The sequence below is a fragment of the Hydractinia symbiolongicarpus genome, chromosome 1 (assembly GCF_029227915.1).
Source record: "Hydractinia symbiolongicarpus strain clone_291-10 chromosome 1, HSymV2.1, whole genome shotgun sequence".
Lineage (NCBI taxonomy): Eukaryota > Metazoa > Cnidaria > Hydrozoa > Anthoathecata > Hydractiniidae > Hydractinia > Hydractinia symbiolongicarpus.
Genome location: NC_079875.1, coordinates 13,259,523 through 13,281,708, shown reverse-complemented (window position 1 = coordinate 13,281,708; position 22,186 = coordinate 13,259,523). Strand labels below are relative to the sequence as shown.

At 32.1% G+C, this 22,186-nt stretch overlaps 1 protein-coding gene across 3 annotated transcripts in view; it reads left to right on the top strand.

Moving 5' to 3' along the window:
* Nucleotides 1-21,836, top strand: part of LOC130640794 (major facilitator superfamily domain-containing protein 12-like) — a 29,177-nt gene extending 7,341 nt beyond the window's left edge. The window contains exons 2-12 of one of the 3 annotated variants that reach the window (XM_057447360.1): nt 10,043-10,281; nt 11,144-11,649; nt 11,773-11,902; nt 12,589-12,810; nt 13,238-13,330; nt 15,230-15,322; nt 15,639-15,679; nt 15,765-15,906; nt 16,749-16,852; nt 19,629-19,750; nt 20,695-21,836. In XM_057447360.1, the coding sequence (XP_057303343.1) occupies nt 10,276-10,281; nt 11,144-11,649; nt 11,773-11,902; nt 12,589-12,810; nt 13,238-13,330; nt 15,230-15,322; nt 15,639-15,679; nt 15,765-15,906; nt 16,749-16,852; nt 19,629-19,750; nt 20,695-20,804 (1,569 nt within the window). In that variant the 5' untranslated portion in view covers nt 10,043-10,275 and the 3' untranslated portion in view covers nt 20,805-21,836. Of the gene's footprint in view, nt 1-10,042; nt 10,297-11,143; nt 11,650-11,772; nt 11,903-12,588; nt 12,811-13,237; nt 13,331-15,229; nt 15,323-15,638; nt 15,680-15,764; nt 15,907-16,748; nt 16,853-19,628; nt 19,751-20,694 lie in introns of all 3 variants that reach the window. The other 2 variants (XM_057447352.1, XM_057447368.1) reach the window with 2 other exon arrangements.
* The last annotated feature ends 350 nt before the right edge of the window (nt 21,837-22,186 follow it).

Sequence of the window (22,186 nt, the reverse complement as noted above, 5' to 3'; positions counted from 1 at the left end):
TTTTACAAGACATGACCTTGGAGCTAAATCTGATCAGTTCCAGAGTACTTGGATTGAGATCTCTAACAAAACAAATAAAAACATTATTTGTGGTTGTGTCTACCGACATCCTAGACAAAATTTAGACGATTTTTTTTATATGGAGCATGTCCTTAAGGTGACGGTATACCTTTTGAGCATGGTTTTTTTAAACGATTTTTTCAGCGATAGTTAATCAAAATTTATTCATTCATACATCACTAATAGGCATTTTTAAACACATATCAAATGACATAAAAATAATTTAGAACTTTTTAACTTGTGAAAAGTACAGAGACATTTTTGAAACACACCCTGGCTTTAAAAAAGTGACCATTTACAAAACTACTTCGTTTCCAAATCTCATTCGATGTCAATGGTTCGATTATCAACAGGACGCGGTTTTCGCACACACGAAGACAGACGACGGCTATTATTAAATAGAGCTATTATCAGCTCGTTGGACAATCTACAAGAATTCGCCATCGTTATTTTTTCGTTGCAACGTGCAAAATTTAGTTGATAAAAGGTCACAACAACCATACTCACAACATCGACACTCACCACACCAATACTCACAAAACCGACAGTAAGAACACCAACAGTCACAACACGGATAATAACAATGTAAGAAACAACGCATCTCAAATATGTACATCTTGTGATTATGTTAAAAACCCTCAGTATTTTATTCTGGAATGTCAAAAAGTTGGCTTGCAAGAGTTAGCACAAATCAACAAAAATAAGTTCTTTACACATTTTAAATATTGTCTTTCCCTTAAAAGCTTATACAAAAATATGAAAAAGCCATAAATAAGAAAACAATAAATGTAAATCTACAAAAATCAGTCAGTTGCATACCATTCTCGCCCACAAAGTTTACACGAAATGTAAATGTCAACCAATTAGGAACACGAAAATTTTTCTTTTTTACTATGATGATCCATACTACCCTTTACCAACAATTTTGAACCTAAATGTCAAAAAATCAATAAGCAAAGAATAAACTTGAATTAAAAAAATAATTATTTTCATTATATACATTGTATACGGTTCGTAAACAAAAGTTTACACAAAATGTAGAAAAGATTAGTTTTGGAACACATCTAAATCAACAAAAATAATTTCATTTAGCATGTCGTATATTGCCATTACCCATCAATCTGCCACAAGAAGGTTATGAAACACATCAAAATTTAGATAAATCAGTCATTTCAGCGCATACAGTCATCGACCATTAGATTACAAAATCAGAAACAAAAACAATAATAAATAACTTAACACACACTTTAAAATTCTACTTTTAAATTCTATAAAATTCGTTTCACTTGTCATATTGCATGTGGTCCTCCTTGTAAAGTGCATAGGTATTGTGAAAAAAATTATAGATGAATTCCAGCATGACGTCATTTGTTTACGTTCCTTGGCTCTGGCTTTTCTGTGGCAGGAAAAAAGAGGCTAGGATTTGGTGAAGAAATGTTTTCACTGTGGATTTCTTCTAAAGGGTACATCGTTGGAGTTATAAACTATTATCGAGTGTAGGTTGATGCCTTCTGACCTAATTGAATTCATTAAAAGTCAAGAATACCTTTGTTTGAAGGAATGAACTGATAATTACTTTGCTTCACCTAGCACCCAATCTTTTTCCCTGCCACCCAAATGCCAAAGTCGATAGGCAATAACTTAATGAATGATTTTTCATGGCAGCTCGAATGCTTTGTAGATAGACATGCACTTATGAAAAAATTCTTACTTTCTAACTCATAGCAATAATATAAAGAAAAATTGGCAAGGTATTCTCTATTTAATCAACACAACAAACAACTCAAACCAACGCATTTCTCAACTTGTCATTGGTTTGATTATCAATGATCCAAAAATGAAAGCAAATCATGTGAACGACTTTTTTATGAATGTTGGTCCTAATTTAGATAAAAGTATTCCTAAAAGAACATCTCGCCTGACAAGTTCTTTAAAAATAGACAAGACAATGAATTTTTGTTATCCAACGTTACTTCACAGGAGGTGCTTGATATTATTCAAGGTTTGGAAAGTAAAAGTCTAGGTTCTGCTAGTATACCTCTAAAGGTGGCAGTAACCCTTTTAAAAATTGGATTTTTTTTTTACATAATTAGTTACGAAAGATTGTTATCAGACTATATATTCATTTTTTTCTGTTATAACACACTTGTCACGATTATCTTTCACCAAAAATATTTAGCCTCAACAATTTCTCTTTAAAATAAATTCATAAATAATTAATTAGTTCTGCCGAATATAGTTAAAGTCTATGTGCTTGCAAAATTGTACAGAAAGAAATGACTTAATTATTAAAGAGAAACGTTAATAACAACAAAGATGGCGCGTTATGTAGAAATTTTAGACGATCTTCATTATGCTACACTGCACAAGCTTTAACTTTCGATAGCATTTTCGTTTTACTTTGAAATTTTTAGACATGCTTGGTGAACCATGCAGCCATTATATGGTGTGCGGAAATCTTTTTATTCGTAATATTTTTCTTTTAACAGTGTATGATGCAGCAGGGGATGCTAACAAAGAATCCTTTAAAAAACAAAAGGCTATTGTTAAAAAAATAAGAATGAACAAAAAAAACCTGCACACCGTTTTAACAGGGTTAACCGAAGGTTAATTTAAAACCAGAAGCTGATGAAAAATAACAAAATTGTAAAAAGTTGGAGCTCGAAGATTTTTTTTCTTGTTTATGATACATCTTTAAATAGAGATTTATGCTGACTCAGCAATTTTAGTGTTAAGTTAAAATCATTTTATTATGTATTAAGGCCTATATTTTTAGGAAATGGTATGAATAAAACACTGAGTAAATAATTCAGCTATTTGGATAGCTAAAAAAGGGTTACTGCCACCTTAACATGTTAAAATCGGTGGCTGATCTGATTATAATTCATCTTTGCAGTTTAATTAATAACTCGTTTTTAACTGGTACTTTTCCTAATGCTTTGAAGGTTGCGAAAGTCATCCCTCTACATAAGGGGGGTTCCATGCAAGATCTGATTAACTTTATCTTTGCTATCTGTTTTTGATAACATCATAGAAAAATTAATGCATAAAAGACTTTACAATTTTCTTGAATTTAATCAAATTTTGTTTAAGAACCAATTTAGATTTAAAAAGAATAATTATACTATATTTGGTGGAAATAGAAATGACAGAACACATTAGGAACTCAATTGATAATAGAAAATTGGGATGTGGTATATTTATAGATCTAAAAAAGCATTTGATACTGTTAATCACAAAACATTATTATCTAAACTTGAACACTATGGTGTCAGGGGTGCTTCTTTAGATTGGTTTGAGTCTTATTTATCAGATAGACAACAATATGTAGTTTTTAAAAATGAATCTTCTTCTTTTCAATTACAGGGGTCCCCCAAGGGTCTGTACTTGGCCCACTTCTCTTCTTACTTTACATCAATGATCTACCTAACATTTCATCTAAACTGTTATTTTTTCTTTTTTCGGATGACATGGACATCTATTTTGAATTTGATAGTCTTCACAAGCTTGAAAACTGTATCAACCAAGAGCTCAAACAATTAAGCGTATCTTTCACAGCAACAACAAAACTCTCAATCACAATGTTACTCTAAATAATAATTGTGCAATCACTCAAAGTGATTATATTAAATACCTTGGCGTTTATGTTCATCAACATTTAAACTGGAAACAACATATCTCAGTACTGTCTAAAAAAATTGGTCGAAGCATAGGTCTAATGTATAAGCTACGACTATTTGTGAACATAATCTGCTTTAAATGTTTATAATAGTCTAATTTATTCTCATATTGTTTATGGTATTCAAGTCTGGGGGTCAGCTTGTGATTCTGTCCTTAGGCAGATTCTCACTCTACAAAAAAAGGCAGTAAGAATGTTAACATCTAATGACAACTATATCCCATCACACCTGGGCCATTACCTCCAACTAATCTGCTCTTTAAAGAACTACACATTTTGAAAGTTAAAGATGTATTCAAACGGCATTTTGCTAATTTTATCTACCATACTCTATCACAAGAAACACCAATCAATTTTCTAGAATGGTTTAATGGTTTTTCACAACTACAACACAAGCAGTAATAGATTGATTAATAGAAAAAAATATTTTTGATTTAGGTACTGTTTCAGACCTACTTATACACTTCATCATAACAGGTCTAACCTTGTAAATTATAGTGGCATTATATTTAGGGTTTCTGGTCCAGTTCTCTGGAACAGTCTTTCTGTTTAAATTCGAAACTCACAATCTTCTAATGTATTTAAAATTAATCTTAAAAATTATTTTCTTGAACAATACATTTAACCTAGTACGGGTTTATCAACTCCAGCTATTTGTCTGTATCTGTATCTGTATGAGTTCCTAACTTTTGCCATGGCTGTGTTGGTAACTCATGTGGTTTTAACAATTCTTTTTTTTAGATGGCAGGTAGATTAGGTAGGTCTTACATCTATGTATCAATTCCATGATTTAGTTGTTTAGACCTGGCCAAAAAACACTTTGACGAGCTCGCCGTTTGCATAAGTACATACTCTGCTTTAAAACGATAGTACAGCAGCTTTATATGCAGTCATTGAATTTTAGGTGACATCTCTCCTATTGGTTTATATGGGAACTAAGGGCTTGCGATCAGTTTTTACTAAAAATTCTGGCAGACCATGTAGGTATCTCGCCATTCGTTTAATTCCCCATGTCACCGCAAGCAATTCCAATTCAACAGGAAAATAATTTTTCTCTGTATTGGTAAGAAAATGAGATGCACAGACAATAGAGGGGAATTCAACAATGACCTCTTCAGAGATGTAGCAGAACTGTTTAACACAAGAGTTTTATACAACAGCAGCAGAAGCTCCATGGTCAAATGGTGTATGCGAGCGTCATAATGCCATCGTGGAAAATATGATTTTGCAAATTGTCAACACTAGTTGTTCTGTTGAAAATACACTTACATGGGCCACTTGTGCCAAAAATGCGTTGCATAATATCCGTGGATTCAGTCCCAATCAGTTTGTATTTGGACGCAATCCAAATCTCCCATCTGTGCTTACAGCCAAGCCTCCTGCTCTTCAAACAGTTACACCCAGTCAATTAATCGCTAATCATTGAGATTGGGATCTTCATGTCAGTTTGCAATGAAATTTTCTGTGTAAACATATTGGGCTTATACTAGCTTACCCACAAAATTTGATTGCAAACCAAGTTGCAGATCCCGAGTTATTAAGTCGTCAGCAAAAAAATAAGAGGCCAGGGACGAGCAAGTGAGTGTCATTTTGGCAAAAAAATTAATGTTGATCAATTAATCTCTATAATATCTATGCATTGATAAAGTTTGGATGCACACCCCTTAACAGGACTAAATTTACTGATGAAAGAAAAAGTTCAAATTTGCTATTACTGAAATATGACATCACAATTCATACAGCATAATTAAATCTGAAATTCTTGAACGAAAAGAGCTTTTTAAAAAATTTAAAAAGACTTGTTAGCTAACTTTTTAAGCTCTATGATATAAGTCCAACATCATTTTATACCTTGGGTTCCCTTTAAGATTAAAGATCTGTTTACATGTACTCCTGCACATACAAAAACAGTAATGTCCTTTATGAAACCCATGTGTGGAAATAGCAGAGACATTCTAGCTTCTCATGATCTGGGCCAATCAATGTCTTTGTAGTGTCTTGTAACTGTTTTTTTGTGAATTCCAAACTTTTAGAGGTGGTTTCCACCAATTACTGTAACTTCTGTGCCTGTATCCACTTAAAAGTTAATTTCGTCATGCCTTGCCAAAAGTTTAATTTCGTACATATTTCCACTTACTCCCACCTGAACCCTTTAAACCTGCACTGCATTCTCTTCCCCCACGTTTCCCAAAAATAGCGCCCCAAGTTCATTCCCTGTTCATTCACACCTTGGTTTGAATTTTTATCCACTTATCAAACAAGCTATGCTTTTTGCAAAATGTTTTGTAAACTGCACACTTTACATTTCTGTACCCATGCAGGACACGACTCTTGCCCAAAAATATGTTTTCGTACACAAAATTTGGACATAATCATTTTAGGATTCTTACCTTTGCTGATCCGTTCATCGTTTTTATGTTTATTGCATATTTTCACTGCAGTTTCCAGTGTTAGTTTCTTTTCTGCCAATAACTTTTCCCTGGTTTTATCCCTAGTAAGTCCTCTGACAATTCTTTCACGCAGTTAACTTTTGTAACGTGATGCTGTTTGGCAGAAATTACAGTTTTGTCCTAATAATTACGCAGAAATAGTTAGGGTCTAAGCTCTCTATCAGGCAACTTCTAGCAACACCCAACTGCCCACACAGTGTGCCATCTCCCCCATTTCACTCACATTCCTGGGGTTACGTAGGGGCTATGGTAACATTCAATTGCCTTTATCAAAACGCCACAAAAGGAAATCGATCCCCTGCCCCCCGTACGAAGTGTGGGAGTTACAACCACTAAGCAATGCCCCACAAGAGAAAATGTGATCTAGGCCAACACTTTGTTTATGGATTATTGTTTTAGCATAAACAGATACACAAAATATCTAACTTCATAATTCAACTCCATGACAGTGCTGTATGTGTTTTACCATGGTTTAAGATGTGTATTAAAAATTATTTGATTAGATGGTCCAATTTTAGGAGCACGAGAGGCTATTAACTTTTACAAGATGCTTTAAGCAAGACATAACTCAAATTGAGAGCTCTAAATTATTTAAGTTAGAACATTATATTGCCTACGCGGGGTTCTTATAAATTCTTAGTTTTTTTAAGAGGGTGGTGATATAAGTACTGACTTGGTGATAAAAGGATGGCCTGAAACAGTAGTAAATTTTGTTTTTTCTTAATTTCATCAAACTTTAAATACATGGTAGTCAGTCAATATGTATACCATTGTATTAGAAGTTTGGCATGATCAACAGAAAGAAATGCTGACATCAAAAAATCGATGACTGATATAACAGTTTAGTTTTTTTGTTTCGTAAATCTATTTGATATATTGTTATTTTTTCATGTTGAACATCTCCAGTTAAATTAGAGAATTAGATGCAGAAAACCTATTTTCGATTTTTTAAAATGATTAAAATAATTTTTTTAAACAGAAAATACTTTTTCAGCTTACTTTTCAACTGTACTGCAACTATGAGGTCAAAAAGAAATTTTCACCTTATATATTTTGTGTTTTACTTATTGACCTGGTTGGCTCAACCTACAAACCAGGTTTCCTGTAATATAAGCATTGGATCTACAGGCATCCCATGATCCAGTCATGAGGCCTGAAATGAAAATATTGAAGTTTAACCATACTAAATTTAATGTTTTACAGTCAGATTAACTAAACCTAGCTTTCCATTTTGTTGTCTTAGTAATCACAAGATGCAGTTTCACTTTGTTTTGTGAGTTAATGCAAGGTTTATTCCAAATACAAAAACTATAAAAAATGTTTATGATTGTTCAGCTTGGTTGGAACTGGTATACCATAGCACGATAGTCAAAAATGGCAGAAGACAAAATGCCTAGATCATTGAATCCTTGGTTTGTAGATTGAGCCTAACTCTATTAGGATTTTTTTAGCCAAAATAAGATGCATTAAGTTACATCAGTTACTGACTGCCTGTTAAGCAGAATAAAAAGAATAAAAATGTTTATGGAATATATACAGATAAACTTTTTTTGGCAAGATAAAAACCTTAATGCCAATCAAACAAAAAAATGTTTAACGTAATAATTTCAAAATAAATAGTTCAGAAAAAGGATTTTTGTTGTCGTTATGTTTTGATGTCATTAATCGTTATAGTTACAGACAACATGGTAGATACTAAATTTCATTTAGTTTTGACTGAGATTTCCAAAAGTTATGGAAAACCTGACTTCGCCTTAAATGTAACAGAGAAATGGTTTGTGTCTACATCGCAGGAAAACCGTGTATGAAATTTTGTATCATGCACCATTTTCATGTCACATGTTAAACTTGATATGTCAAAGTACAAAATTTAATGTGTTGTTTGCATTTTCTGTGGGCAGATAACTTACGTAATAACTTACATCTGTTTCACTTTCTTTTTAAACTAGTTTCATTTTAATTTTATATATACTTTTAATTGATATTAGCAGGAGTTCTCATTTTCTTTGCTTTCTCAATAAATCTGTTTGTCATATAATGTTTGTTTTTAGTGTCTGTTAAAAAAGAAATTAATAAAAAAGAATGGGTATAATTAGGATGTTAAAATGTATTTACTAATTGATTGGTGCCTTATCAGTAGAAACAAGTCTGCAAATAAAGTTTGGTAAAAATATATATCACTTGTGCAAAGTACGGTATCTTTTTACTAACTAAATTGCACTAACAACTGTTACAGACTATTTTTTGTTGAGTTTATGGCTTAAAATACATTCAAAATAATTTTACAAATTCCCCTTTTTTATCAAAGTTTGTACTAAAACTGTAATTTAAAAATATGCTATTATGAATTTATATACTTGTTTCTTTATTAAGAAAAACTATAAATCTTTATATTATTTTATTTTTGAGGCATTTTAGGTCTTACATATACTCTAAAGATAAAGCAAAAGCCACCAACATAATGTTGTTATACAGGTTAGTTGGTGAAAAAAGGGAGTAAAGATTTTGATTGGTACAAAATACTAGTCATTGAGCCAATTTAATCATTTTTACAGACTTTTTTTTATGTGTTTTTAAATGTTTTTGGTATTCAACGAAATTTTTTGCATCACCAAATCTAAAAGAACATTCATCATCGACTTGAAAGTAAAATTTATATATTACTATATAATTGATTTAATTTTCTTTACTGCATACAGCATATAGCTATTATTGGCATTGTGTTGAAAAAATATTCTTACTGAATACTTATATGTTGCTTGGTTGGAACAAGGGAACATGTAGCTTAATTATTTTTCAAAGAGATATTTCAAAGAATGTATACAAAATAGGAAGTTTTTTAATCAACTTTGAATGTTTGACTTGTGCAATTTGATTGAAATGAATGGATTTGCATCATTTGTATGGTATAATTAATAATTTATTACAAGTTTTAGCTACTAGTGTGTGCTGGCTACAATCAGTGTAGGTACATTCATAGTTTATTTTTATATATTATATTAAAACTAAAGTGAGCTTAGATGATTTTAACTATGGATTTTAATTGTTAAAGGAACTGTTTAATACAGTCATGCAAGTGCAAACTGCTTTAAAACACACTGGCATGAATGAAAACACATAAATCTAAGCATTAAGAAAATTTCTAACCCTGTCGAAACATGTTGTTTAAAATAAACTTATAAATCAAACATGCTAAGGCTTATATTTACACAAAGTGAAATAATAGTCTTTAAGGTAATATAGGTAAATGCCAATAAAATTGGTTTTATTTGGACAGGGTTGTTTTTAAAGATCAAAAGGATTGTATTTCTGTAGTGTGGCATGTATGTAGCATTGACTTAGAAATGTTTTTCTTACACATGAAATCTAAAATACACAGTATTTATACAAAAATGTTTGTTAGTATTCAACCAAGGTAGTTTGCCTAAGGCTGGAACACAAGATAAATTTATTTGAAAGAAAACTTTCTGTGTACTAAGACTATTTTTTTTTAAGTTAGAACATGCATAAATTTGGCCACCCAGTTGTATGTATGTTTTATATTGATTAATCTCTAATGAATTAAACTTCTCATGTATTTCAGCGTTAGGTGTAAATACATCTAATTAAGATATAAATACAAGTGATTAGGAAGTTACTACTAGTTTGAAAATAATCATGTTATGAATAATGTGATACATGAAGGGAATTGTCGTACAAAATTGTTAATATTAGTCTGCAAATAAAAATATAAACACTATCTACAATATAGGAAGTTGCAGGATTTTTTATGATCTCTTATTAACAATATGGGAAATCTTTGGACATTAACAATAGAACAAAGATGTTTTTGCATATATCTATTTCCTTTCAGGCAGATTTCTGAGGAGTGAATTGTGAATTGCAGAATCGCAGCGAATTAGCTGTAAAATATTGTTCAGATTTCCATGGGAAACAAGAAAAGTGGAGAATTTTAAAGTACTAGTCGTTAACATGCGGATAAATACCCAGGTTCACCCGTCCTTTATTAGCCGCCTTTCGTGTGTCTCGCTACTGTGGTTACCATTTTGCGTGACAGACAGATGCATATGGGTATTATAATAAAGAATGAATGTAAGAATGTTTAAGGTATTAAAAAAATATATCAGTTATTTTGAATTCTTTTTAATACTGAGTTTTTTAAGAGTAAACACTGATGATTGTGTTCTTATTGGTTGGCGAATCAATTTTTTCTAGGTCAAATTAAAACAAAACAAACTGTGCATGCTTTGATACATTTAGATACATTTCATTGGCTAATTTGCTTTATTAATAAGCATTTGGGTAGTCATTTGAATAATTTTTACTGTGTTTATTGTCAAAAAAGACTAATAATTCTTTACCAAGGACTTCAATCACTCATTAGAGAATGAATATGTGCACATTCTTTTGTCTTTAAAAACGTTTTTCAAAATTTTTAAAGTCAATGGAGTGCTATTGTGGGTGCCATGATATTAAAAGTGTGCGTTATAAAATAAAGTAGAAATTTTCTGCAGAATTATTGATATTTCTCTTTGAGCTACGCAGACCCAATTAGGTTCGGCACTCTGCCAGACAACTCCCTGCAACATCCAACGGCCCACATAGTGCACCGCCTCCCCAATTTCCTTATATGGCTTGGGTTAACGATATGGTAACATTCACTTGCTCATATCAACTCTTCGCCAAGGGGAATCAAACCCCTGTCCCCCACAAAGTGAGAGAGTTGTAACCACTAAGATATGGCGCCAAATTACAAATCAAATACATGAACCAGGTTGCAAACATTAGTGTAATTGACCAGCAGTCAAGCATGCACACACCAAGCCAGACATAAAAAATGCTAAAATGTATAACTTTTTTATGTCATGTTGTTTCCATTTTTTTTTAATGTTTTAAATAAATAAATTAAAAGTTTTCTTGTTAGTTCTCCAGTAAGAAATATTATTCATTTTAGGTACCAACAAGAAAAATCAAAATGAGTGGGAAAAAAATAAAGAAGGTGAAATTTCCATTGCAAAAGAAGCTTTCGTATGGTGTTGGTCATGTGTTAAATGATTTGTGTGCATCCATGTGGTTTTCTTATATGCTATTGTTCTTCCACAAAGTTGCTGTATTTAATAATATAAACTCTGGAGTGTTAATATTAGTTGGACAAATTTCTGATGCTCTGGCAACTCCTTTTGTTGGTTACGAGTCAGATAAAACAACAAATGTACGATATGGTAGACGAAAAATATGGCATTTACTTGGCGTGTTTTGCGTAGCAGTTTCATTTCCCTTCATCTTTAGTTTGTGTATTTACGTGGGTAATGATGCTTCACAAACTGCACGCATGATATACTATATACCGTTTGTAATAATTTTTCAATTTGGTTGGGCCGCAACCCAAATATCTCACTTGTCATTGATTCCTGAACTAACGTTTTGTGAACAAGGAAAAGTGGAACTGAATGCCATCAGGTAGGTTGCATTGCTTCATATATCATGTTCATGTTTAGCTTCTATCGTGAAATATAAGGCACTATAACTTAACAGAAGAAGAGGCAGATTATGATATCATTTTGGTATTTTGTTGTTTTTTAGATATCTGTTCACAATTCTGTCAAATATGTTAGTTTTTGCAGTATGTTTTATACTTTTTGAAATGAGCTCTATAAAAAATGCTTCTTCAAGCCATTCATATCTTTCTTCTGCAGATGCACCAAAATTCCAGGTTTGTTGTTGTGTTAAAGTTTTGATTTCTGAATTTAAAAGTCTTTTTTAATTTCAGTTTCTTATCTACCAAATACAAAATACTAATGGATAAAATGACATAATAAAGTGTTTCTAAGCACATCATATGAAGATCTTAGTTGCTTACATTATGCTGTTTTCGTCAAATTTTTTGACTTCCTTTTAACTCCCAGTTTTTAGAATTTGTGATTAACACAAAGAGAGTACTAGTGGTGACAGTGAGCAGTTGATTTTTAGTCTTATCTTTAATAAATATCTACCTTGAATATGGGAATTTATAATAGCAAATTTTGTAGTCTTTTTCGCAAGTGAAAAAACAAGGATAAAACCACAAAATTTATTTTTACAAAAGTTTTCTACAATATTTATGGGAAACCTTCTACTAAACTAGACAGTAATTTGTATGTTTTAAAATACGAATTAGGAATTTTGTATTTTTTCAAAATGTGTGCACTTCCAGAAATACGAAATTCGTATTTTTGGAAATACGTTACACATAATTCTATATGCTTTCAAAATAGAAGTGGTTGATTTCAACCATCATTTCGTTTCCATGTTATTGTGTCATTTTAGTTGTGTTTCACAGAATAACAATTGATACAGAAAAAGAACTGCTGATTCACAAATATTTAACACTGAATGGAAATGTCTTTTTGCTCTATTTAGATTCTGGCAATATGTGTTGTTGTTGTTGGCTTAGTGTTTATGATAATATTTCATGTTGGAGTAAAAGAACAATTAATACATGCTTATGTACCTGCATGTAAAAATGAAGAAGATGATGATGAGGAGGAGGAAGCACTTATAAGAAATAAAAGTGTCCAGGAAAACGAAGAAATTTGCCAAAGAACAATAAAGGACTGGTTTAAAGTACCTTTGTTTTACCAGGTAATTTTTTTTTGCATTTCCTTCATATTCTTTCATCTTGAATCTTGTTACACACCGTATTGCATAATATACTCAATAAATAATACAAATCCTACATGTTGACATCCTACATGTTGACATGAGGGCTACGTGTAATTTTTTTATATTATTGTCCCAAACTAACAAAGCATTTATTCAAAACTTTTGAAATGTGTTTATCATGAAAAAAAACTGAGTTTTTTAAAACAAGGCAAGAGTCTTTCTATAGGTCACATATTTTCTGCGATAAACTATTTTTTATTATACAGAAGACTTGATAATGAGTGTACTGTACACCCAAAGTATTGTCAAAAGATTATTTTTTTATTTCCTAATGTTTGAATATCTATGAAGTTCTAATAAGTTTCAGCAGGATAATAATGCTATTATTATTGTCAATTTCTTATAGGTTGGCATGTTATACATGATGACACGCCTTATTGTCAATATATCACAAGTTTACGTTTCATATTTCGTATTGGAGACCCTCCACCTAGAGAAGGTATAATTTGTGTAAAGTGACGTATTATAGTACTACCTAAGGAAAATCCACATAGTAAAATTATTTTAAAAATAAGGTAAGATAGTAAGTAACTGTGTACATCCGCTGGTAAGAAAATTGGACTCAATTGGACTTGCTTCTTAAAATTGTTATATAAGTGAAAATTCAGATTGAAAAATTCTAAAATTCCGTTTCCTTTACTTGTTTAAAGCAAATGTAATATTTTTAAATAAAAATCTAGTTTAAAAAAAGTTTTTCAAAATAGGCTTGCCCCTAAAAAGTGTATCTTATGCTGCATTTACACTTTCACAAATCAGATTCAAAGAGAGTATATATCCAGATTTAAACAAAAAAAAGTAATACTTTAACCCTATTATACCTGGGAGGGGGGGAGCACAAAGTGCCAGCGACCTCTTTGACTAGGCATAACTTTGGATACACATGTGATAAAGTGCTAAAATTTTGTGACTATTCCTAACTTTCGTTTGGGCTTCTGATAAAAAAGAAAAATTTGGAAAAATTTTGTACTTTGCTGGGGGTATTGCATTTTTTGGGCAGGGGTAAATTTTTTGAAATTTTGAAAACTGTCGATAATCATAAGATGTTGTATATGGTATATAAATATTTGTTACATGTATGTTGGTTACTAAGTGGTAACCAAGGTGTTACTAAGGTGATATACAGTTATTAGGGACAAAAAGCAGACTAGATTAGAAGGAAATATCGATCCAGCAAATTGACGTCATTTCGGACCTCAATGATGTTATTATATTGTTTTCCTTACCTTGATTAACTTTATGCCCTGTTCTACAAAAATGCCGAGTTTAATGACATGAGCATCAATATTTCTGGTAGAACGGGTCTTTTTATCTTTATCGTTAAAATAAAAAGTTTTCTTGCCGAAATAACGTCATTTTTATCCCAATGACGTCATTAAAATTACTTTTTTCATGTGAAACACATTTTGGTATTCATTCCACAAATCTATCAAGAATCAAGGCCATATCATTAGTAACATGCGAGAAATTAAAACGTACTGAAACATTGGGAAAATGGCCATTTTTCAGATGTGTGACATCATTTCTAGTCCCTATGACGTTATCTAATTATTTTTTTACCTGGATTGAGTTTGTACTAAGACATTCTCCAACTGAGCCAAGTTTCATCACTTAAGCACAAGTGGTTCAGGATTTATGGCCTGCGTGCACTGAGGGGCAAAAAAGCTCAGGTATAATAGAGTTAAGAAAATAAATTTTTATTTGTATGGACTGGATTTTTAAATTATCTCCTTTGTCTTATACCGAAGTTATTCAGATATGTGTTTTTGTCAGTTTACATCAGAAAATATTACGGATTTAATCAAATGTGGATTCTGGATAAATTTACAGTATAAAGCAAGCCTTAGATGCTAGTGAAGCAAGTCATGTGAAAAAGTTAAAAAGGTCACTTGGTCCAACATTGAAAATATCTCTTAAGTATAAACAAATACAACAGAACAATCACAATGCACATGGCCTAATGATTGGCCTGTAACTCTGATATATGTTTGATCTAGGTAAAAAAAGATTTTATCGTGAAACCCCTTCTTCACTGTTATAACAAGTTATAATTTCAATCTCTAGTAAAAGCCTAATAACATCTTTTTTCTAGAGTTTCATGAGCACCTAATCCTTTTTTTGTCCACAGGGACTAAAAGTTTAAAAGTGTTTATTTGATCTTTCATTTGGTTAGTCATTTGGTTAGTCATTTATTAGATTTCATCCGCCGAACAAACACAAAATTTAAGACTAACTTAATTCACGAAATATCCCTGCATATTATTTCACCAACTGTGAACTGTACAACCACATTTATTCTCTTAATATTTTCTGAACAATTCTACTTTAAATATGCGTTTAGAGTTCAATTGCTATCGCTCCAGCTGTGATATACTTTAGCGGTATAATTGCTTCATTAATTGCAAAGCGGTTAAATTCAAAGTTGGGTCTTAAGGTGAGCGCAAAGTTTATTTTGTTTGAAGTGATTTAAGGGCCATCCTCCCGGTCCTAAATTTTCGTAACAGTTTGTAATAGAAATGATCACCCCCCTTCCTCAGGTTCTACGCCCTTTGCTACGCCCCTCAGCTGATACGCCCTTTACATATTGCAGTTTATTAAAAACGTACAATTTGAAGAAATTGTATTGAAATCTTTCATAGAAAAATGTAAGCCATAATATTTTTGTTAGGCTCTTGCTGAGATATACTCGATACGAAAAAACTTGTTATTTTTGGTACTTATTTTCTAATTTTTTGTTATTTTTCTTTCAGTTCACATTCTTCTTTGGATTAATTCTGATATTTGGATCGAGGTTTGATTGTTATTCTTATTTTTCTTTAAATTTTCATCGAACCTGTTTTTAAGTCCGCTTCTTTATAAAAAAACTTTTTTTGTAGTACTTGGTTTTATTTCCTAAGAGGGTTATCATTTTCCAATAAACATCAACTCTATGGTGGTACAGTTTTGCTGGGTATGGGTGGATCAACGCTGTTGATTGATTCGTTGGCAATGATATCCGAAATGATTGGAGAGAACACGGTCAGTGTGATATGTCATAGAAAGCGTTTTTTTTTTGTTTGTTTTTTTGAAATCTTTATACAGTTGGCATAATTTTTTCTCCCTGAGAAAATTCCTTTATTCGCAAAATAAACATTTTGAAAATCACTAGATTCACAAAAATTTATATTGCTTAGGCATTTCATTATTAAAAGGGGATAGGTAGGTAGAATTTTTATGGGAGAGAGAGATCAGATAGAGTTCGGAAATGAGGTAAAATTGTTTAAATACCTGATTCGCAAAGTAAAAGAGAAAATTTAAACAACAAATTGGCAAAAATTGCTTCTCTTGATGTATTAAAAATCATTGGCCTGTTTTTTTTTCGTTTCTTTTCTTATGTTGCTATTCTAAATTTTACAATGAAACCCTGTCCCGAGAGAATTAGAGACAAGTTTAAGGGTGATATGCATTTCATTACACTTAACTGGCAATTTTATCATGTTGTCATTCGTCTATAGAGCTAATAATTGTCGCAAGCCAAACATTAGACAAAAATACTGCAACTTGATTGGCTGCTTGCAAAAACGTGTCAGGCCTGCAATGTTTTTTAATGACTAGAAAAAAATTTTCTGTCAAACATTAGAAAACTATGAAAGCGATTTCAAAAAAGCGAAATGACACCCAAAATCTAACATTTTCACCTTTGCCATTATCACCTAAAATATCTGTGTGCCTCTGGCGTAAATAAAAATTACCTAGTGTTTTGATTAACGTATAAAATAAATGGAATAAATTTCTCAGTAAGTTTATGTGTGTGTTTTATTAGAAAAAAAAGGAAACTGTAATGTAGATAATTTGTCTTTACTACCTGCTGCTTTTTACAGGATACTGGAGCTTTTGTATATGGTTCAATGAGTTTTTTGGATAAGCTATCAAACGGTGCAGCTATAATGTTGATTCAATACTTTCACCCTTGCATCAATGATCCGTAAGTAGCAATCTTTTTATTTCTTCCATTTGTGATTATGCATCATGAAAATAAAGCAACCTCCAAAAGATTCTCTTATAAGTTTTACTTACAAAATGGGCTGCCTTATGATTCTAATGTTTAAAGCGCTCTAACATTTCAACAAAGGAAGCCTCACAGATAATTTTTCAGTTCTTCAAACATGAAAAGTATGCAAATTTTAATTTCTTAAGATCGCATGCACGGATTTATTTCTAGGAAGTTGTTTAGGCAAAATTTTGCTGTTGTAAATTTAAAATATGAAGACTCATGGACGGCAAACGCTAAATGCTGCCGTTGATTATAAGGGAGGTTGATGAAGTATGCGAATACATTCTTTACAGCCAGTCTTGAAATCTGAAATTTTTCGTTCCATTTTAAAATAGATCCTTATCTGAATGAAATACAGGGAAATATCAGGGAAAGTTTGATTAAAGTCAGGGTCGAAAAATTGAACGGGCAAGCTTATGTTTGGTGGTGATATGATTTAATTATTCGAAATTGATTTATCGAAATTATAAAATGAATATATAGAAATTGACAGCTAATACACGAGAATCCCCCTTTTTTTCGATAAATTGTAATCGAAGTAGGTGAACGAAAAACATGACTAGAAAAAAGGAAAATTTTTTGCGGATCTACGATACTTTTTTATGTCTTATGCTCACGAAACTTGCTTTTTTATTCTCATCCCTACGTTTGTTTCACTTAAGCATTCCAAGAATCCTATCCCATGAACGACTTGTTAACGTGTTTTTAAACGTGCTACAGTGCCTTTATTTCACTCAATAAACACAAAAAAATATGCAATTTGATTGGTTGAAAGCCTTTCGTTTGCAAAAAATACAGGTTTTGATTGGCTTAAACTTCAGATTAATGGAAAAAGATGAAACATTCCGACTTTATCAATATTAAAATCGATTAGTCCGAGCATGCTAAAACACAATTCAATTTGTCGAATTCGAATAATCGAGTCGTATGTCACCGCCTTTAGTTTGCTATTGTTTTATTAAGATTTGAAGTTTTGTTACAAAAAGACGTATTCGTGAAATAAATTGTGCAAAAAATACCTAAATTCGATCGATTCGCAAATATCAATGTTGCGAGCGACAAAGCACTACACGTTAACTCCACAGAAAGAGGGTGAAAAAACACACCCGCTCGAAAGACCTACCTTAAAAACCCACTAAACTACCAGTGATCTGTGATAAAACACCCATACATGGGAAATACAATAGAGATGCAAACAAGAAAAATAAACGCGTACACGTTGTTATCTTAGTAAGAACAAACTATACAAGAACATATGACTTCCGAGGTTCAACACTTTTAAAACATGCCAAGGACATTTAAGGTCTGGTCAATAGCAAGAAGTACAAGAATGCGCTTAATCTTTAAAAATGGCGTAAGAGATAAATTAAAAACAATTTAACAACATTTTTAGGCTTCAAATTGAAAAGGTTCAGAACAACTGAAGACTTATTTTAAGTTGAGTGTTTTTATATAAACGTGCATAGCAAACCCTAAATCAAAATAACAGATAACACAAAATGCATTACCGTGACCACCGTGCCTCGTCTAAAAACGTGAAAACTTCTTTGGATGTATAAAAACATCTTTTAAACAAAGGACTTTTGTTTTTTACTTTCATGGCGAATATACGCTTTATAACAACCACTCAGTAATAACCTCATCAGAGTTATGAAATAGCAGCCTATTTATAGAGCTCGGCAATTCTCGGGGAAATCGAGAAGCGTGCATTCAAACATGCGCGCGCAGGAAAAAAATTGACATTCGTACGCAACACAAAGATCATGCAAATAACAGAAAAGTTTTATTTCATGTGACTTTCAATTAACATTTTTTTTTTTTTTATAAAAGACTTTTATATTTTTTTGTTTGAGTTTGTAATTTCATATATGAAAAGTGGAGATTAAAAAGAAGTCTTAGTGTGTAGCAGGAAAAGATTTTACTGGACAATGTCCGTTAAGTTTGTGATTACATCAAGCCCTGAAGGAGAGTGATATTAAAATGAGCTCCTAACATCATAGTAAGATCATTTATTCCGGCTTCAGTTTTTAATATACATCCAGAAAGTTTTTCTTTTAGTATATGCCCTAGATAGTTTACCGGATTATACTCACTGACTGGAGCTCGATTAGGTTTCCGACAAAATTTAGCATAGCAAACAAGAAAAATGCTGAAAATTATGGTGAAGTCAAAATCTCATCACCGTGATACTGTTTTAGGCCAAAATTAAGCCGAAAATTAAAAATGCTCTGTTAGTCACAAAATTTGGTGTACTGAACAAATAAAAAAATTAAAAAAAAAGCACTTCGGTATCGATAAAAATTGGCATGGCTTACAAAACAAACATGTTGAAAATAAAGACATAAAAAAATCTTGATGTTTCGTTATATTGACGCCAAAAAAGTATGGTTCACATGATGGTGATGATACCACAATATTGTTCTTTCCACCTTCCCAATGTTGTTTCAAAAAATTTAAACTGCTTTGATGTGACAAAATCTGGTATAGGAAACAAAAACCATGCTGATAATGAAAGATGTTGGTTTTGTCACGTATAAAACATTTAGGCAAAACGGGTAAATATTTATTAATGTTTTCACACCAATTATAATTTTTTTTCCAAACTAGGCCAGAATTTAAAGGTAATTTTATGTAATAGGCGGTTTTTTAGTTTTATAAACAGTCAAAGCATCGTGCGTTCTATTTCTCCTAATTTTCTTTTATGTAGTTTATGCTGTACTGACTGTCAATTATACTACAGAACAATAATGACGTTTGTGCCTGGTGTAGCTGCAGCGATAGCTATGATGGTTCTGTTTACACTGGGGAAAAATGCATTTCATTCAGAAGGTACTCCTCTATGTTAATTTCCGTATTTATTTATTTATTTTGTTTCTTTGTTGCGTGCAATTGGAGCCAGGAGATAGAGATTTTTTTGATATTTTTTTGAACATTGAAAATGTGTTGCTTGCCAGTGGACAAAAGTTCAGGTTTTAAAAAAAGCGACTCAATTTTGTGCGCAAAATTATTAAAGGTAAAAAAAAATAAAAAAAATTGGTATTTAGTATCTACTTCCTTTAATTTAATATATTACTCGGTGACAGTACCGGCTAACCCTCATACAGTTTAACGCCAAAACTGCAATAGAGAAGGCACTATGACTTTATAAATCTTTAAGCCACACTAGATAACCTTGAAAGCATGAATATCCATCATCCTCTGAAAAAACCGTGTAGTAAAATGTGTGTCCACTTTCTTAAATAATCATCTTTCCATACATTTAAATGTCTGTTTTGAGGGTATATTTTGTACAATACCTTTATTCACCATAGTATTTGTTGTTTGACTGTGTGAGTTGGAACACAGAAGTATCGCAAGAGTTGTGCTAACACAACCTCCTTAACCCGAAAAAAATCGGCATGCTCCCCGCCGCCTCGACCCTCACCTCCACTCGGGAGTTTTTATAATAAATAAATAGCAATTATCCTTAACCAGCAGCATACTATTATTCTGAATATTTATACAAGATAGCTATAGCCAATGTGGGTCCTGTATTCTGAATGCATACATTACGTATACACCAGCGTTGCCTACCGAATTTTCCTCACATGGCTTAGGTTGACCCATAGCTGTGGTAAAGACACTTGCTAAAAACATTCCCCGCGTTGTGGAGCAAACCACGGACCTTGTGATTACGAAGCAAACTCCATAACCACAAGGCCACGCGCCATTAATTGCATTGTTGTAAGTGACCGGAAAAAGTGTTACTAATCTTTTTCTCTCTTTTTTTTTAGAAGATGAGGCGGAGGACAGAGATAGCATCACACGCTCGTATGGTAGTATAGACTCGCACCCAATTAACTCGAGCGACGAAAACGACAAACGCGGAGTGATTCGAACGTAGTGTTCAATTTCTGTCGAATCTTTCATCATTGATTTTAGTTTTTGATAGCACTGATGCCTTTTTAGATTTAATATATTGATAAACGCATGGTGGTAGAGCTGAGCATGTACAGTCTCTTGAAAAAAAATTGTTTCAGGTTATAGATGTTCTTTGTATATGCAAATATTCAGTGCTTTTGTCTGTAAGTTAATTAACTTAGATAAATAATTTTGATTTTTTAATTTTTACTGGAAAGCGGTAAAACAACTGAAACAAATCCAATCAGATTAAAGAATGAATATTGTTGACAACATACATACTTTTTGCAACAACTTTCTAAACTACGAGTGGGTAAACGAGGCAAAAAATATTTCTTGTTTATTTCAAACGTTTTATTTTTTGGAACGGGTGAAACACAATGCAAATCTAATAATTAATTTATTTCATTTTTTTGCCAGATCTATTTTTTTAATACTCATTTTTTTTGTTTTTTTTGTTTTTTAATTTTTGATATGTGTGCCCATAGCGTAGGTTAAATAAAGAATAAAATTTTTCTCCAGAATTTATATTCAAAATCCGTAATAACACTATTTTGAAGTTTGAAAAGGCAGCGTTTCAAACCTTTTTGGCGAACTGAGCACATCTTTCCTGTACGTTTGAGTAAACGTGAACTTTACCCACCGTCGTAAGGACCGTGTAGAGGATTGGACGCCCCAATCCACAGGTACCCTTGTCTGTAACGAATTTTATTACCACGCTAAATTGTTAGATTTTTTGAGTTTTTAAAAGCTGGTGTTTCCCCGTCAGTCCGTAGAAAGGAAATTTAACTTCAACTGTGTATACATTTGACATCGTGTTTTTTATAACTAGCTTCGTACCCAGTGCTTTTTCAGAGTTTCTTCATCCGTCCTTAAGAAGAAATTGGAATAAAGTTTGTTCATAGTTTTTGTATTTTTTTTGTATTTTGTATTTTAATGTCTGTACATAAACTGAATGAATTTATTTTCCCATTTTTGTATATGCTTTCCGAAAATAGTAAGTCCTTGCGCTTGACGTTTTAGTGTTTCGTTCAACAAGAGCAGTACAGTCAACCTCGTTCCCAGGGCATTTTGCCTTTTTGATGAATTTGGTCGCTCCATAATAACGGCCCTAGAACCACAAAGCCCTGGGAACGAGGTTGCAGTTATCCTTTGTGGTAGGTTTCCGTCCAAATTTATTTGCAGAGATTACACCTTTGTAATTTTTTTCCGTGGCCAGTCGAAAAGTGTAAACGCCCATGGAACAAGAGAATTTCGCGGTTAAGTTTTTACGCCTTTTTAAAAGTAGTATCATAAATTGATATCAAAAGGAATTCCCAACCTCGTTTTCAGGGCATTTTCCCTTGTTGATGAAGTTGATAGCAG